This window comes from Neodiprion virginianus, chromosome 6, assembly GCF_021901495.1.
Source record: "Neodiprion virginianus isolate iyNeoVirg1 chromosome 6, iyNeoVirg1.1, whole genome shotgun sequence".
NCBI classification, from domain to species: Eukaryota; Metazoa; Arthropoda; class Insecta; order Hymenoptera; family Diprionidae; genus Neodiprion; species Neodiprion virginianus.
The window spans coordinates 24,580,977-24,600,134 of record NC_060882.1 but is presented as its reverse complement, the minus strand read 5'-3'; the positions used below and the strand labels follow the sequence as shown (position 1 = coordinate 24,600,134).

At 38.2% G+C, this 19,158-nt stretch overlaps 2 protein-coding genes across 3 annotated transcripts in view; both read right to left on the bottom strand.

Moving 5' to 3' along the window:
* LOC124307530 (uncharacterized) overlaps positions 1-19,158 on the bottom strand; it is a 48,940-nt gene that overhangs the window by 2,919 nt on the left and 26,863 nt on the right. Inside the window, exons 4-9 of the mRNA XM_046769295.1 lie at positions 7,343-7,508; positions 6,641-6,822; positions 5,820-6,514; positions 2,147-5,789; positions 2,020-2,056; positions 64-1,843 (exon numbers count right to left, since the gene is read on the bottom strand). Of these exons, the coding sequence (XP_046625251.1) occupies positions 64-1,843; positions 2,020-2,056; positions 2,147-5,789; positions 5,820-6,514; positions 6,641-6,822; positions 7,343-7,508 (6,503 nt within the window). The remainder of the gene's footprint in view (positions 1-63; positions 1,844-2,019; positions 2,057-2,146; positions 5,790-5,819; positions 6,515-6,640; positions 6,823-7,342; positions 7,509-19,158) is intronic.
* On the bottom strand, positions 7,954-18,411 carry LOC124307534 (probable E3 ubiquitin-protein ligase IRF2BPL). 2 transcript variants are annotated; one of them, XM_046769302.1, is made up of 5 exons: positions 16,992-18,411; positions 12,511-12,665; positions 11,292-11,478; positions 10,776-11,023; positions 7,954-10,584 (listed from the first exon to the last, which is right to left on the bottom strand). In XM_046769302.1, the coding sequence occupies exons 1-5, from the start codon at positions 17,746-17,748 to the stop codon at positions 10,444-10,446; spliced, it is 1,488 nt and encodes a 495-aa protein (XP_046625258.1). In that variant the 5' UTR covers positions 17,749-18,411; the 3' UTR covers positions 7,954-10,443. The 2 variants fall into 2 exon arrangements, with proteins under 2 accessions (XP_046625258.1, XP_046625260.1); XM_046769304.1 differs by having other exon boundaries at positions 10,776-10,951.

Below are 19,158 nucleotides of genomic sequence, written 5' to 3'. Positions count from 1 at the left end.
TATTTAATAATCGAAATGAAGCAAATAAACTTATAATATATTTATAATTGCAAAACGTCTAACCTGTTATAAATTTTTCCAATATGGCATTAATGTTAACTGAATTGGTTTGCAACGATTGTTCACAATGAGGGTCCTGCGAACAAATTTTATGACAGATTTCCTCATTTGGACAATCCTGTTGACAATGAAACCTTGAATCGTATGATTTTGGTGATGACTGAGGACATATTTCAAGACAATCGCTATCATTTGTGCACAAATCTTCGCATTCGTGCAATTTCTCACAGAAGCGAGTCATGGAACTTCTTTCGTATGTTGGAGCAAACGCCACACTTGATTGTCTATTACTAGTTGAATTCTGCACCCTATCACCTGGGTAATTAATTTGACAATCTTGATGTTTAACACGATTCGAACGACTTCTGGCATTATTAAGTTCAATATCTTTGCCAATACTTTTGTCAACACAATTGACATGTTGAGCAATATTGTAGTTTGATTGGATTAAATCTTCTTGAGACTGCTTTTCTTGCTGACTGAGATTGCAAACTGAAAGATGGTTTCGATCGGTTATGCCGGTGTTTTTAGTGTTAAAATTCTTATTTAATTTTTCTTTAATTATATTCTGCTCTAAACAATTTGGTTTTGCAATAAAAAATGTATGGTCCAATTCATTTAATGGTTGAAGCACTATAATAGTGGCATCGTCGAACAGTTTTTCACATACTGCTTTTGGTACTGAAACTACTCCTACTTCTGGATCAGTCCTCAAGTGAATAGCTTCATGTTTGTGAGAATCATTATGTGTCGTTAACGTTTGCAATTCCTTTGTCGAAAAATCTTTTATTTCTGTGGATGTCATAACTGTACAGTTTATATTACCCGTTCTCTCACAGTTGGTAATTCTATAGTTTTCTGTTGAATTCCGTGTCGCCAAATCATGCTTACTGGATTCTATCGTGCTTGTTGTTTTATCTATTGGTCCATTGACTCTATCAATTTCTGTATGCTTATCTAACTTTCTTGGTAAAAGCCCTCTCAGTTCTTGAGCAATTGTTTCTCCTGTACACAAAGATTCTGTAGCTTTACATGGAATGAGGCTTCTATATTTTCCCATGTCGTACATTTCTGTACTCTTGCATATGGTGACGTGTGGTATGATGTTTTCTGTATTCTGCACTTTATCTTCCACTTTTGAATTACCTGCAGTGGAAGCAGCATCTTGTAAAATTTTTTTAATTGCTGTTGTTTTGCAATTAATTGACCCGTTGTTGTTATTGAAACAACTCAACATGCTAGAGTGTGGCTTTAATTTTGATTGCCGCATCTTCGGAACTGCATCTTTTTGGTCAGTCAGGTTTTCGTTCATTTTTCGTATTCCTTGACAATAATCTCTATTTTTAACATGAGCTTTCTTGCTTGATTCTAATGGCATAGGAGATAATTCTTTTAGGGCAGAATTCGATATCGTTGAGAACGTAAGTTTATCAGCGTTTTGTTCCAGGAATTTAAAACAATTCTCATGACGCGGGGACAATGCACTTTTGGATAGCTTTTCTTTCTCGATATTCCTTTTCATCATTATTTCCTTACATCTTGTGCAATTTATCACGCAATTCGTACAATCAAGGCAATTGCACGTTCCAACAAGTTGTATACACAAGGCACAATCATTTTTCGAATTAGATTTCTCTGAATCGCTACTTTGTGTCTTTTCAACGCACTTTCTTGAACCTTTTTTAATATCACGAGATACTTTTTTATCCCCTTTAACTTTCTTTTTGAACGAATTCGATTTCTTGCTGTTTGTTCTACTTGAATCTACCGCTTTTTTCATATGCTGTGAATAAATATCAATAAATTTATAAGTAATGTTTAATTTCATCTTAACTAAAAAAATTCGAGATTTATTGTACATGACAGACTATCAATCAAAATGTTTGCCACACCGATCATTGAATATAATTCGCTTACATCTAATCATATAAGAGATGAATCGAAACCATGTCTACTTACACTTTTTGAGGTGACAGCTAATTTTGATGGTTTGGACCTGCAACAGATAAAGTCAGTAATTTGTCGGAACAACACGAGGCGTTTGCTTACATATAGTATTCATTCAACAAGCATGTAATACCCTTACCTTTTATTGCTTGTTCCTGCATTTGTTACAGTCATCAAGTTTGGATTATTGCGAGCAGTCTTTGGTTGTAAATCCATTATTTGATCGTGATTGTAATTGGCTTGAATTTGCGAAACAGCTAGTTTATTAACTGGGTTTACCAATGATTGACTGACGACATGACGTGTCTCTGTTTTTGAAACTTCATGGCTGTCGCATGTTTTACATTTACACATGATATTTCTATCATTCATTTGACGATTTCCACTTGAATTTGTACTAGCCGTTATTAGATCATCAGACCTTTTCAACGTTGTTTTAGTCTTATTAGTCACCGTTGACGACTGCGTAGCACCTGCATTCGAATTCATTTTTGTCCGCATCCCTTGGGACGGAGAATTGGTGCATAAACCATTTTGGCAGTTTCTTTTTATTTGCATTCCCATAGTTTTACCTGTTGATTCATTGTTCAAAGTAATGCTAGTAAAATCTCCCACATCGGATAGATTGCTATTCGATTCATTATCGTACGGGATTAAGAAGCTAATATCCTTGTCGGTGCAGTTATCGCTGTCGTGTTTTTTTGAAACTGTATTAACAGAAGTTGAGTTTTCGATAATATCATGCGGATCACTTTTATTCTTTGGTGTGATTTCATTAGTACAGCAAGTCTCTTTGCCCAAAGATTTTACTTCTACTCTTTGGTAATCGTCCTGTAACTCTGCACCAATTTCAGAAAATCTTTTCTGACTTGAACTATTGCAAGTTATGCCTAATGACGGTTCAGATACACAAGATTTATTTTCCAGAATTGAGCCAGGTATTTTCACCCGATCGTTCTTAGTATTTTCGTTGCTCACTGGTTGGTTTTGTAATTCAACTTCAAGAGCTTTATCAACGTGGCTATTGGCACTATCATGTGAATACGCATAATATTCATTAACGTTTAACTTCAAATTTGTCTCTCGCTCTGCTGGATCCCAGCTCTTATTTACCTGATTAGGACTATGATGCAGAGCAGCTGGGTCATCATTTCTACTATCGGTATCTATATTTGATGCTGCCATAGCACCTTTGCAGCCAATAGAATTTTTTAAATCATTGATTGTATCATTGGTCTGTACAAAGTCTGGTATATCCCCAGTCGAAGAATTATCTCTGCTTCGTTCTCTCAGTATTATCAAAAGCTGCTCAATGATATTAGGATGCACTGCCGCATCTTCCAAGTTTCTCACCATGTCGTTAATAGAGTGAATTTCCATTCCATTCAAAATAGAAATGACAAACCGATTCATAAAATGCGAAGAATTTTTCATAGCATCAAGAATTTTGTTGAATACTTGCAGCTCTACTTGTTTGGTGTGTGCAACACCTCCTTCCACCATCAACTTGTCAGCTGGATGATTATCCGATACCTTGAAGTTATCACTATATCCAGATATTAATACTGGACACTTATACAAATTAATGTCTGAAGTCCGATCGCTATGAATATCATAATTAGAGTGGCGATGTAGCTTTGCATCTTTATCGCAAGCACTTTCTAAATTTAAATATGCAGAAAATGGGCTTCTTAAGGTAGACTGCGATAGCGAGCTTTTCTTATCTAATGTCATTCCAATCGACATTGGTGCTTCAAGTGGTTCAGTTATACAATATTGAACATCCATAAATTGGGTCGCACCTGGTTTTCGTTTATTTTTTGCAACTCTGTGCTGTGCTGGTGCAAATTGTGGACTGTTATTCATTGAAATTTCAGGTTGGGCAGTTGTTATTATTTGAGAATTACTTGCATTGTCTACAACATCAAAATGTACAGAACTACTTTCTTCAATGACGTCCGATAGATTTCGCTGTTTTATAAGATTTCTATTACATGCCGTTTCACGTTCATTTCTTGCTGACTTCTGGTCGGTACAAACTGAATTATTTTCACTGCTACTTTCTGTATCATCCCGTAATGAAAGATTGGGCGAATCTTCGTGTTCTGGAATGTTATCCTTTCCCTTTATTTGTTGGTGTATTTTCGTAGTTCGTATTTTATTAGAGCACGGCATAATTCGGATGGGGAATTGGTCTGTAGAAAATGTTTCTTGAGCAGAATGAAACGGTGGTGACGTTTTCTTCGAGCTAGAAGATACCAAATTGGATGTAGATTTGATAGAACTCTCTTCATATATCTCACCGACAACAGGTGGAGATGAAATCTGATCGGAAGAAGATCGGGCATTTTTCATTATATGATGTGATATTAGTTGCGACAATTTTTCGGTACCTTGGCAAATGGCTGCCATGGATTCTCGGTACATATTCAAAATCGCATCAACATCTGACACACAAGGTTCTGGTAAATTCAAATTTTCCAGACTAACTTGCTGTTGTTTAGAAGTCAAGTTCAATGGGATTTTTTCCTGTTCAGAAGTATTGTCTTTTGGTAATTGACTGTGGGGTGCCGGAGACTTGGCATCTTTAGTGAATGTTTTTGGTCGACTGGTTTTGATGTTCGATGTTGGTGGATCTCCATTTGTTGTTGTAGTTTTGGGTTTGTTATTTTTATTTGCTACTTGTCGATTCTTTATCTGTTTTTGCTCAGGAATTAATTTCATCTGTTTTGGAGCTGTCACAGTCTCTTCGTTGTTTGCTTCAGTTCTAATATTCTTAGTTATCTTATTATTAGTATTACGTTCATTTTGTTTTGAAGGTCCATGCTTATTTTGTGAACTTGAACCCGAAGGTTTATGATTATCCTGTGCAAACTTGGACTGACCATCTGAACCATAAAACATTTTAACAAAATCATCAATCGCCTCTTGACAAATCTTAGAGTCAGTAGATATTTTAGAACTGGCATTCTGATTAAAGGTGCAAAGCTTCTCCAGTGCTACTTTGAATTTTTCAGGCTCCATTATTGATTTTGGTTCAAGCACACCTTCATCTGCGATACAACGGTTTTTATCCTTGCATATCTGTGTGCACTCTGCTGGAACAATACCGGTATCTTTTACATCAAACCTGATCTTCTGTATATTGGCTATTGTTTCTAACGCCTCTTTCAACCTTTGTTTTTCTCTATGTACAACATCGCTCTCGCATTTCCTTGAACATGAACCAGTCTCGCATTCGTCAGTACAGATTTGCGTACGTTGTGTATAATTTTTATCCGAACGTATGTGAGTGAGTTCCAAATTTGACAATATCTCGACGTGATCCTGGGAAACATACGGCGGTTCTGTCTCTTTTTGCTCATTATCCGTTTTAAACTCTGAGTCTGTTATGGGAACTTCCTGATAGAAAGGAGTTGTAACTGGAGTTAAATTTATACTGACGGACTTTTTTAAATTTCCGTTTTCTTTCAAACCATATACCAGCTCATTTGTTGTTTTCGGTGCAGTTACTTTTTCATTATTGGTTGGTGAGATTTTCAGCTTAACATTTTCAACAAGTGCGCTGTCAATGGATACTCTGTTTTTGGTACTACTCAAGTCCAATTGTCTGCGATTTTCATTCTCATTATTATCATTATTATTAACATTAGTAGTATTAGTAATGAAAGTTTTCCCCGTATCGGTCGTATCTTTGTTTGCGTGACTAGATTTAGTTTGATCCTGTGGAACATTACTGCCAACATTGTCATCATTTTCTGGATTTACTGATTTTTGGACATAGTTGTAATTTGTCGATCGGATATGCTCTGCTTTTCCAGTATCGTACATAGTCCTTGCATTTGAGTTAGTTGTACTATGACCATCTACACGAGTTCTGTTTGAATCAACGAAACTTGACTTTGATGATGCCTCATACTGATAGCAGTACGAAGCTGTGTTATTATAAATTGGTACCGACGAGGACTTTGGTGATATATGAATGTTTTCAATGGCTTGAATTGTCAATCCACCACGAATATCCACTCTGGGTCCTTCTTGGACTTGCATATTGCTGGTTTGATGATCTCTATTATTAATTTCGACCACTCCAGTATTAGTTGTTTCACAGTGTTGTTGAATCACGCACGAACTTTTGCTTTTGGATTTTAGACTGCATGTTGTAGATACTGGAAAAACAGTAACTTGTTTGGGTGGCTCGATCTTGAACCAATTAGGTGCCTTTTGAAAAAACGGCTTCTTGTTGTGCAAAAATACCCCATTTGCTAACTGGTTTGCATAAAATTCGTAATTCTGTTCTGATATTTCCAATGGCTTATTAACTGTGCCATCAGTTTCTTTTACAGGAAGTTTATCATATTTCAATTCTTTGCTAGAAGTAGGTACGTTTGTCATCAAGTCTTTCTCACCGCAGATTCTACTTGGGTTATTACATTCTTGGAACTTGGATTCAACGATCTCACAAATGTGCAGTAAACTCTCATCCAAGCACTCGTGTCCTATGTAACTGAAAAGGATTGCCTGATTACTCTTGTCCCATTTTGCATAGAATGAAAAATTCTTGAAATTACATAGTTTCAAATTAAACTTTACTGTCAGTAATATTATTTTGCTAATTCTGCGGAAAGCTCACCTTGTCGGATTCTCGTCAAGGGTATGTAGAGCTGAGTCAAAACTAACTTCCATAATTTGTTGCTGTGCATTTTTTACAAGCCTCTCCACATTCTGCAATACATCTGCCGTTTCCGGGCTAGCTACAGGACTAATTGGTGATAGCAGAGATGCCTGTGTGCAAGACTGCAGATTGCCATTGATCTGTAAAAGAAAGTAAACGAATTGCATATCCTTCTGTATAAAATGACGATTGTGTGTAGAAAGAGATATTCATCTGACAGCACTTGAATGTGCTCAAAAGCAAAAATGAAGCTGTAATAAAAAGATGTTCGTCAAACTACTTATGAAATGAAAGTAAAACCCAGTGTAATTATTAACACAAACGACCCAACGATATGCAACAAATGTATTTAAAGAAAAATTTTATCAGCATAGACTTTTAAATCTTAATCGAATCTTGCCACCAGTAATTATAGCATTGAGAATGGGATCTTATTACCAGCGAACTAGCGACAACTGTGTAACGTTGACCAACAACTGCAGTGTCATCATATCAGCTACATCCTTTAAGCTACACCGTAACAGCGATGACGCAATTAACTGTAAATTAATACACTATATGTCTATGGCCAATATTACATGAAAGCAAACGAATAATAGTCTATGGGGATCGGACCTGAGATCATGTGTAATTTTAGTCGCAAATAACGGTTATCATTACCAAGTAGTCATCTAATGGGTACTTCTGCTTTTGAATGCCTCTTCTACCCTCTTCATCTGTGTGAAAATTATGTAATTTGGACATTGTTACTGTATGATTAGATGTTCGGCAGGGATTTGTCGTTGCCACAGGATTTTTAGATACCCTTGTGTCACTGAAGTCATTTCTGTAACATGAAAACATGAAACTTTACTTGACAAAACGAATTTGACCATTTAAAATAAGATTTTGGTAATCATATATAATAAGTAATTCGAGTTCTTTGCGGCGTATCGTTTGAATTTCAAATTAAAAATGATTTCCACTTGTTTCTTCCATTCTTTTGTTAGCAAATCTTTGTCATTTATGGTAAAAATCAATTTCGGTAATGTATCAACATATCATCCCAATAGTCTATTTTTGATCTATGGTAATCTTACATTACCAGTCAAAGTATCCCTTATAAATTATGCTCAAATTATAAATATATGTACAAAATTTAGAAAAACCGTAAGCGGAAAACTTTCGAAATTCTTACTTGATATAATATTCTTATTAGTTAGAATTTGAGAGAGGATGGAGAAAATAGGAAGTGTCGGAGATCGAATATGAAATAAAAAAGACGACAGTCATTCACATCAACACATATATTTTGTTTATGCTTTTTGCATACATACGATAATCAGTACAGTGTTATGTGAACCATAAAGTATGGTACACTAGAAAATGTATATTCACTACACTACTATCTGACGCTTGGTTTCGTGTTTTTCTGTGATTATACGTAATTATAGAAAATAACTGAATCATAAAAAATTAGGGCGACAGCCTTACCGGGCTTAAGAAGATGTACCGATACACAGTCTCGAACAAACTGAATCAAAGTTACTACCAATATACAATAGAAAATCGATTTACGATAAAGAACGACTCGAAAATTTTTAGTTCAAAAAATAATAAATAATCAATAAACTATATCAAGATAATATATAGAACTCTCCATATTTTTATACTTAGCAAATTGAGTCAGTTAAATATTATACAATCACGTCAGGTTTTACAGCTAATACAAATAAACTACTTATTATTTTTTCAGTGTTATCATTATATAGGTTCTATGTCAATGTACATCATTTGACTCTAGCTTCTGGTGTCATAATATTGATTTCAAAATTCTGGTTTTCATTTATCAAAGGATAAAGAATGGATTGTTAATTTGTATAGAAAGGAAAATATTGCGATTATATATTGCTGTAGTTATACGTTGGATATTATAAATCAATTCAATATATAATGAGAACATCTTCAGAAGCCCATTATTAGGACGTAATATTATTAACTTTAATAAGACAATGTTTCCTGGGACTGCAGCTTTACACTGTGTTAAGACATGTAGATACCAGGTCAAAGATATGATATTTCAAAATCAATTTCGGAAAGGTATGAAGGTCAATCCTCTGATCCATTAGCGATTTTTTACCTTCCACCTGGTACCCCTAGTATTACATAGGAACTACCGATAGAGAGTTAGAGAAAACACCAAATCTTAAATGAATGTAATACAGCACTGAGATTAACGAACTTTTCTCTAACCCAGCTATTTACTACGATGTTTATAATATTGGTACGCTTTACTTATACGATGTGATCCAATATTACCATTTTTACTTCGTTATTGTTTCACTGTCGAACCATAACGACCACATTTTTATCACTGAAAAGCAAGCACAAACTTCAACCCAGTTATGTTTCTCTTTGCATTAAGTTTCTAATAACTTTTCTAATAGTACGATAGTAATGACATGCGCTTAAAATCTAATCGTTTCAATCTGTCGTTTATACAAATATATACAAAAAGGGCCAGGTGTCAAGGTTCTTTAACGTACACGTTTTAGAAAAAAAATCCCTGAACACTGACAAATGGTGATTCATTTTTTTTTTTAATAATTTTTAAATTTTATTATTTATTTATTTATTTATTCTTCAGACATAGCGAGTGTGTGGTTCCTATTTTTCGGGCGTATTTTTTCATCAGGAAAATGAAAAACCGAAAAGCCCTCACTTAAAGTCTAGCATTAAACGTAAAAAAAAAGTTTGGAGAAAAGAAAATGAAATTATAGTAAAAGCTCTACCATTGAATTTCGGTCGATACATTACTATTTTTTACACACGATGAAACAATTGTTGAACAGGATATCTTATCTGAAAAACCAAACGGAAAATATAAAATGCAATTTCGAAATATTCGAAAATGAATCGCTTTCATTCCCAAAAAGCCTCCTCGTATTTGGGGAGGCAGTGATTTGTGCAGTAACGAAATAATAATTTACGGAAAAATGATAAAGAAAATTTGTACATGTAATGATGAATATTCGATTAATTGTAAAATTCTTAATAATTATATGTACACATATACATAATGTACAAGGAACCCGCGCTATGGGTTCGAAATGACTGCCTCTTTGTAAAAAAACAAACCAAGCAGAAAGAGTATACAAATGTCAATTGATAAATTAAAACGGCCGTAAAACAAATTTCACTGACATACACAATATATGAAAAAGAATTAGGCCCAAAAAGTTTTATCACCATCGTACATAGTTAAAAATACAAAGATGAAGACCGTTTAATCTCTGTGCGTACGACGTCTAGCCCACGTCTGAAATTAAACAATAAAAAAAGGCAACTGACGCCTAAGTACAAACCCAAAGAGGGGCACAAGTCCAATCAACCAATGAACGAACATTATATTGCGAGTGTGTCTGTATGAACTCCCAAAACAAAATGCATATTTGTACATCTGCTACGTTATATGTACAAAACCGGTGCCAGCACGTATGCATCGAAGACTTCTTCTCAAAACCAATCGATACTCTCAAAAATCGTAATCGAGCGATATTTACGTCGAATCACAAGCTAGTAACTACCATTGTGATTCTTCCGATACAATTTTACAATCATCCAATTGGCACCTACAACATCTTCGACTCGAGTTAATTGGTTTCTTAAAACCAATATTGACCTCTCCCAAATGTGTTTTCGGTGAGCCTTCACGGTTCCACCAAAATACCCCAATGAGGGGCAGAAAACTTGAGCCTTGACCTTAATGCGAGCACACTCCTTTAAGTTTCTCGCTCTTTCTTTACTTTTAGACCAGAGCCTGCTGTGTCTTCTCCCAAGATAGTCGCTATCTCACCCTGCATAAAGGCCCAAGGAACTGTGCTGTTTGCCAATGGGCATTTTTCACCACTCGGACAAAAGACCTGAAACAACAATTAGAACTTTTATAGCTTTCAAATACACAAAGTGTACATCAAAGCACTTAGAATAATTTACTAGTGATTCTATAAAACCAACTATTTGAGGTATTAACATTTCTCACTTCAATAAAAATTTAATATTTCATCACTATTTGTGTTTCCGAATGAAAAATATTAGTGGTTCACAATCTCACCTCTGTTCCGGCGCCTTGTCGCTTAATGCTGTCACGGCTGCATGGAAAACAGAACTTGTGGTGTTGCACACTAGGGCACTGGACAAAGTGTGTATCTTCCAGACGTTCCTGGCACAAGGTGCACTTTAGAGTTGGTGTCGAAACAGGTTCAGCTCCTGTGGCCTGCGCTACAGCACCTTCGGAAGAAGTTGTTACTGTTGTAGAAGATACATGTCTAGAACCACTAGACCTTCTGCTGCCTGATGACCCTAAAAAGCAGGCAGATTTAATTACTGAAATTTTACTTTAATGCTTTTTCTGAATTACTCTTTTGCTCGTAATCTTTATCAGCGGCACTTGAATATTTCTCACTAATTTGAATACTATATGATTGGAAAAAAAAAATAACAATGATTTTCAATACTGCTGAGTTATAGGCATTTGATTTGTACTGTTTGAAATTGGGTCCAAAAAAACGTCGATCTTACAGTTATAAACAATTGAATCTAAAAATTTGAAAATCTTACAGCTACCAACCTGAGCTATTTGGACTGTGCTGAGAACCCCGTGAAGCACTGCGTTGTTGAGCATTCGATGCCGTTGTTGGTGGGCTTCGGCTAGTTGGACTTGGATTATTTGGTGGCTGTGGCACTGGCTCAGGAGATGTCAGATTATCAGCGACGGACATTAAGGCAGCCATTGGGGATGGGCCACTTGCTGTTCCCTGAAAACAAAAGTAGGTATCAATTAGTGATAGGACCAATCTTTTCCTAGAAAGTTATGAGTACGTTTAGTGTCAGTGTTATCTCTTGTGAGGTAAAGTAGTATGTACAATAATCAGACTACAATTTATGGTGCTATTTATGCCTCAATTAGCACATGCGAAAAACATAACAAATGTTATACAACTAATTTTTAAAATATCAAAACTCATCTCCTTTGATATTAATTTCAATTTGCGTATAATGCAAAAACATCATATACCTTGAAAACTCTCAGGCTTATCTTGCACTCTACAATTTCCATTGCAACATTTAATGATAAAATTCACAAAAACTAATCTACAGGATAACCATTTGCGTCACTCTCCACTTGCGTACGATCTGTATTAAAAATCCTATAATCCTCTGGCAATCAAAAATCTTATCAAAGCACAGATAAGGTCCAGTTGCGTAAAGAAGATTTTTAGATAACTCTAACTAACTCATACGTATGTACAAAACTCGCTTATCTTATCCATACTCTAAAAACCAGCCATCAGTCACATTTTCATGAAAGGCGTAACAAACGTTCAACTCATGCTATTTTCAACTTTTATTTTATACCTCGTATGTTATCAAGTATTCGCTATGCTTCTTTACTTTTGCAAATTAAAGTATCAGAATTTGCCCACAGAATATGCCCAAACTCAACTAGATATTCGATATAACACAATTATGGATTTTGTTGTTAATATTCGGTTTTACGTACGCATGCTTTATCAAACTTCTGATAATTATAATGTTACAAACGTGGGTATAAAACAATAATGTTTTAAGAACAGGTACTTAGTATGCAAGCAATATGACCCCTTTTGACTAGGTCCGTGGTGCCCTCTTTTTCGTGGCAGGAACAACAGATTTTTATTCAGTACGATTATTTAAAACTCAACTATCATAATCAAATAAAAAATCTTCAAATAAAATTGCAATCGAAAAAGAAATAGGAATATTCTATAGTAACAAAAAATCTACACATTCATGGAATACGTACTAACCTGATGATGGTTTGTCTGGGTATTGTCTGCGTTGCCTTCCTGAGAAGGAGGAGGAGGAGGTGGAGGACTTGTTCTTGGACGAAGAGGTGAGCCACCTCCTGCATTTGAAGCAACATTAGTAGCTGCTAAAGGAATTGTTGCGCCAACATATCCGCCTGGAATGAAAAACGTTTTATAAAAAAAATTATACAACTCGTTCGTCCGAGAAAAATTTTTTAACAAACAAAAAAGCAATTATTTGTTCGAACCAAATGATTACCGCACACATTCGCAATCTTATAAATTATAATTCACGGATTGAAGTTTGTTTTATCTACTCTACTGTCAAGCCAATTTTTTTTTTTTACATATTTTATTCACTTCTGTCGTGTATAAACTTAGTTACGTCGAAACAAATTCGAAAACTTGGTGTGTTATCCTCACAGTGCAAGACTTCATGGCAGGAACGTCAAGCACCTTGAATTCACCGTGCGTGACTTGAAATTCATTTTCTCGAATTTGTATTCAAAGATGAATACGTCTGGGAGGAGACCTTTTCTATTAGGAACACAATGGTGCTCATTACTATTTTACTATTATACTATTTACATGATTTATTATGCATGTCACGACATTCATATCGAACCTGCAGGAATGTCAATGATTTATTCATTCCAATACGCCTACTTTTTACGCATTTCCAATTAGAACCCTCTTTCTTTCTTTCCATTCCGACAATATTCAACTCGATACCAATTTTGCAACTCCGTTTACATGATATTAAATTTTTACAACAAATAATATAATTCTCACATCTGCCTCATCATCAAAATTCTTCGACTACAGTCATGAACGTATATAGAATTTCGATAGTAGAAGAATTGCCCTGACAATTAACAAAGCTATCGTAATTAATCATTCAACCTGTGAAAATATAGTAAAATAATAGATAATACACGACACTTTAAAGTAAAAAAAAACATCGCGGTACAGATATTGAAAATAGCGAGGTAAACGGTTGGACAACGTCAGAGAAAGGCGGTATTCTGCGGAAACGAACTCGTGGTTGGGGCAGGAAAATGTGGCATTGGCGCTCTTTTGCTGTACAGTGACCGTGGTTAGCTTTTGTAATGTTTGTCATCGTCACTCATCTTCATCTCCTTTCTACACCCGAACGAGGGGGGAGGGGCTACGTAACAAAGTGACCGAGTATATTTTAATTTAAAAGGCGATGACGTAATCAACAGCAGCAAACCTACAGCAACATTAAAATGATGTTGACACATGGCAGCGGCACAAGCTCTGGGTTAAAAGAACCGTTGCTCATTGTGACCTCGAATAACAGCGTGGACCTTGATAAATGTTGTCAAGAGAGACTAAACAAAGGAAAAACTTTGTATCTAAATTTCTTGTCAAAAATGACGTCCGTAGCACGCTTTACGTGCGCGAAGAAACAACATATTGATCACGTATAGTATATTGTATCTGTATATGCAAATCGTAAGGTATCTGAAACAACACGGAATAATTTTTTCCCACATAAACAGCATACGTACGTATGGTAAATAAAAGCGTTAGACTAGCCGCGATAACATAACGTTAGTAAAGGAGGTCGTACCAGGATATACGCCGATGTGTAAATGAGATAGGTGTACGCGGAGAGATAGATAGGCAGGACAGAGAGACAGGTGTACACGTATGCGTGCGCCTGAAGAAGAAGAAAATAAAATAGGGGAAAAAAACAAGAAAAAAGAGCGGCATTCATCGCGAGCAGATCTCAGGCCGTGACCAGAGCCAAACGGACAGATAGTCAGCGGGTAAGCAGCGGCTGCCACTGCAGAGACGTGTGATCGGTACTTTTCCGTGACGCGCTCATTTCAATGTAACGCCGCTGCACAGGCTGATGGATATCCTCGAATACTCGTGCACATTTCTACATCGATGCTGGCTCGACGGATAGATCGGATGGACGAACGGCGGCGGCTCGCTAGCGGGTTACCGATGAAGCGTACGTACGTGTATTTGCACAACACGTGCGCGCGCTATCGCCGTTCGTCCCCCTCGGGCTGCGACGCTGAGCGTCCAACATAATCGGTAGTCGGCGTCGCGCGACGCGACGCTTCGGTGTGCAGCCGAGCAAGCGAGACATAGACGTCCTTTCGTTCCTCCGTCGTACGTCTCTCTCTCCCGCTCTTGTTTATGTGTGTAACTGGCAACAGATGTTGTAGGCGGCAGCGACGGCGCGGTGTGGCGGGCGCCAGCAAAGGCTTAGTCACCATCCGTCGTCGTCGTCGTCGTCGATCGATAGTGGCCTTGTTTCGAAAGTAAATTGCCTCCTTGCGTACGGCTTTGGCTCGATGTCTCTCGGATGCTCTCCCTCGTTCCCCTTATTATGACGTAGAGCTTCTGGAGATGGTATTTATTATACACCGTGCGTACATGGATCGCTCTGGTGATATAATATAAATACAACTCCCCACACCACTCGCGTATTATTATCTATGATTATCGCGATTAGGTAAATCTTACACGTTGTGAGAAGGGTAGTATAAAATTTTATAGAGAGAAATTGGCCTGTTTTTCACTTGCATAAATTGCCCAACAATTAAGCACTGTACACAAACGTATTACGTATGGTACAACTGAAATTTATATACGATTAAAAATATATTGTTCAATGCATGTACAAATTAAATTATGTATTTTGTTTGAAAGTTGAATACTTGGGGAATCATCGTCATCTTAGTCATTGATATCGCGCGATTACAGCACAATTCCTGAAAATCCATTTGCTTAATTCGACGTTTCCTTTCATGACGTCCGTTTATTTCCAGAGACCGATCTTTGCCAGCATCTGGCTATTTTTAAACAGGCACAAGCGTATGCTAGCTGGGCGTATCTTAGAGCGGAAATAGTAACCTCAGATATAAAAATGGTAAAAGAAAGCTAAACAAACCGAGACCGCCGAAGCTCTTTGCCGAATGAAATTGTTTTCTGAAACTAACAGAATCATGCCACGAATTTTATTTTTTTAAATTATTTTTATCCATCCGATCGGGATGATGACGGTCGCGTCAAAGAAATCATCCCAAGAAATCGGTTATTTAGGTGTAGATTGAGGATATTTGAAATAAATATACGAGATGATGAATTTCGATATCAATTTCAGTGACTAACGATTAAACTAGTGGATGTTGATGAAACAAGAGGATGAATTCACTTACTGAAACACACTATGCCATTCCGCTTTGTTTCAATTTCTTATTCGTACCCTCGTCGTCGGTAGAGAGTATCGGTTCAACGTTCTAAGTCACTTGAAGGTTAATTAATAATGAAGAAAAAAAAAGCGGCAATGCAATGACCGCGGCCAGAAAATTCTTTGAACCTGGGAAAGAAGTTATTGCACGCGAAGTAGAAAATAATAATGAAAACACGAATAACAATCATCGCGACGACGATTGTACACATTCCCGCATTATAGGTGTACGTCGACATTATACGAAAGCAATTAATATTTCGACGCTGTGTTAAGGTCATAGTAGAAAGTCTTTACTGGCTAAACAACCGTTACGATTCAAGGTTATCCAGTATCATTATTCGGTGAAGCGTTTAAAATACCCGATGCGAGCGCAAATTAAAGGTGGAACAAATTAACCTTGTACGAAAAATACACTGACAGCATACAAATAGAAACCGAAATCATACATAATTTCGTTCAAATTCATGATACGTAACTTATTTTCCACTATTAAAGCAACCGTCACAGACAATGCGATCGATGCACTAAAACCATCGTTTACCGTTTCAATTTCATTTCAACCATGGTATTTAAAAACCGGGGTATCCGAACTCGATGTACATAAAGTATGAAGCAACACAGGTTCATTCATTGGTCTAAACATACGTGATCGTGACGTCACACGGCCATCTGACGTCACAGGTCAGTACAACGCTTTTTTGTCGTCCTAAACACGTGCATTCGTAGTTCGTATACGGCAATTCATACGTGTCATCGTAAAGTTTTACGTATTCGACCAATAAGCAACTAAACAACGTGGATGAGATCATTGATGAGGGGAGTGAAAAACAGAGAAAACACATTTTGCGGAGGTTCGCGTTTAACTTCGTGCCGTACCTACCTACGGTGTATTGACCCGATAAATGACGATGTAAACTACTTTCTTTAGAAAATCTCTTTCCTCCCCCCATGCTTCGGAGTACACGGTGACTTTTTTCCCTCTCTAATATCATCGAAACGCGCCTACAATCTTGACCGGCATCGTGGCCCGCCTAGAAACGTAACGAGGCCAATTTAATCGTAAATTTTAAGAGCTTAGTTCACAGGATTATCTCGAATCGAGATCGTAAGATTGCGAGTGTGCGAGGTGTTGTTTTTCCATAATCAATAACTCGGCGCGTCCACCGCGCGAATGATCCGATCGTTAAGAGGAGTAAGTAAGTAAGTAAGGTCCCCCTTTCCGCGAATCGGAAACTCAACTTACCGTTCCCTTTAAAGGTAGTAGCCGTATCGAAACTCGGCGCTCTGACCGGATGCTTTTCCTTGTTTCTATCCTGAACGTAGCTGACGGCCAGACTAACGGCGGGTAAAGAATCACCCCTGGTTAAAGGTGGCCGAACCGGATGCTGCTCCTCGAGGGACAACCTTTTCTCGGAGGTATGCTCGTCCTCGTCGATGGCCGAGATGCCTCGTTTCATCCCTGCTATACCCCGGGTATGGCTGAGATTAACGTGGTGAGCAACAGCGGCCAAATGTGCGTTAGCAGTGATTCGTACGTTGCTTCGCATCCCGTTTGTCATGTCGTGCGTCTCTTCGTGCCTGGATAGCTGCTGCTGTTGCTGTTGTTGTTGCTGCTGTTGCTGCTGCTGCTGCTGACGCGAACTCGAGTTGAATTCGGTTATTGAATTTCGATGGTGCAGCTGAGAGTATCCTCCTCCCGGTATGTTGTGGTGCCTCGAGTGACTCTGAGGCGTATTTTGTATCGGCAGAACGTCTAGATTCGAGCCTCCGTTGTGCTCCGTGTGACTGGACGTTCTGTAAGCTTTCGACGCCGATGGTCTAGTGTCTTGAAAGCCGTGTGCTTTTTTCAGCTGCTTCGCCGAGTCGAGGACCAGGTCTATCCTGTCCGCGCCCTCGTAGTTGACGCAGCCTCGGCAGACGGGCTCGGAAAAGTCCATTATCATCGCCCAGGGCATTCTGGGAAGATCGCAGAGGTAACATTGCGTGCGTTTTCCCATCATCTTTATTTCCGGTTTTGTTGCCTGTATCGGTTCTCGAATATGAGATTATACCTTCACCCTCTAGCACATCTTACTTTAACACGAGTCAACGTGTAACGGAAATTCCCCGAAATGTTTTAGAGAATATATAAAATTATTCTCAAGTAATGTTGAAAAATCGATTCACACAATTTTTAAACTCAACGAAACAAACACGTAATAATAATAGTTTTAAAAAAGTAAACGCCGCGGATTGATATTGTTTAACACACCACAGAACTTTTCTTCTTCTTTATCTTTGTTTTATGTTTTTGACTTTTGTTTTTACTTTTCAGTTAATTCTCAGCCCGGCGCCGATTCTCAAACTACGCCGCTTCTGAATCCAATCAATAGCGATCACACGCGGGTAAGTAAGGGGCACGGGTAGTACGATATATCACTCGGGGGGAAAAAAAAACCTCCGATTAAACGTCGGTTGGTATAATAATCACCACTGGAATACCGCAGGCGTGTAGGTCACTCGGATAAGCGATATATAATTCGGCTCAGGGATTTGAGCGGGCGAAATCGGTTTTACGAAACGTAGCAGTGAGTCCGCGGTTCGGGGCGTTAGGGAAAAAAGCCACGCGCGTCGCAGCCGTACGCAACCGTACGCAGAGACGAACGCTGGAGAATGCGGCGGCAAAGCGGGCGACGGGTGACACCCCTGCGCCTCCACCAGACGAGCTCTCTCCGCCAATCGGACGTTGTGGCGTCATGAAATACGACGTCATAATTGGCGCGCATGCGCGTGGAGAAGACGTCAGACGAGAGCCGTGGTGGAGCGAAGGGGGGGAGACACGTAGCTGGGAATCGAGGCGAGCGCGCGATTCGCCATGGATGAGGTGGCCAGGCGTCGAAGGGGGGGGGGGGGGGGGGAGGGGAGTGGAGGGACCACTACCGCATTTTACACTCGAGAAAACAGCGCGGCGATAACGCGTTTGCGTTTTTGGGTCATACCGCTGGGGTTTTATACACGCTCTCTTTAAAACGCCACAATATTATGATACCGCAACCGGAGTTCAGAGTTCCATACCATTGCCATGCCTACTCGCGCGGTTCGTACCAAGTGATTTGCTTTTGCAACGCGACATGTATGCACGTTAAATACACGCCTACCGGGGGACTCGCGGTTGCATTTCCTTTATTTTCAACGATCCTACAGCAGGCCTTGTTTCACGTTCTCCGCATAACTCCAGGGCCCCGGCGTTGGACGGGTAATGGAACTTTCGTTTCTTCAAATAAACAGTGATCATTTTGGTTAGGACGATCTGTGTTTGTTATAGGCACGATAACTATTCATTCTACAATTATAGGTTCTTGTGAAATCACGTGATCGTATCCGACGTACCGTTTCGTATTTACCACCGGGTTGATTAATTTTCGCCTACA

Excerpts from the sequence above, each read along its gene's own strand:
- LOC124307534 (XM_046769302.1), bottom strand. The coding sequence starts at position 17,748 with ATGATGGGAAAACGCACGCAATGTTACCTCTGCGATCTTCCCAGAATG. Across the intron at positions 11,479-12,510 it reads CCCAGACAAACCATCATCAG|GGAACAGCAAGTGGCCCATC; the intron begins GTTAGTACGTAT and ends TTTTGTTTTCAG. Across the intron at positions 10,585-10,775 it reads GACAAGGCGCCGGAACAGAG|GTCTTTTGTCCGAGTGGTGA; the intron begins GTGAGATTGTGA and ends TTGTTGTTTCAG.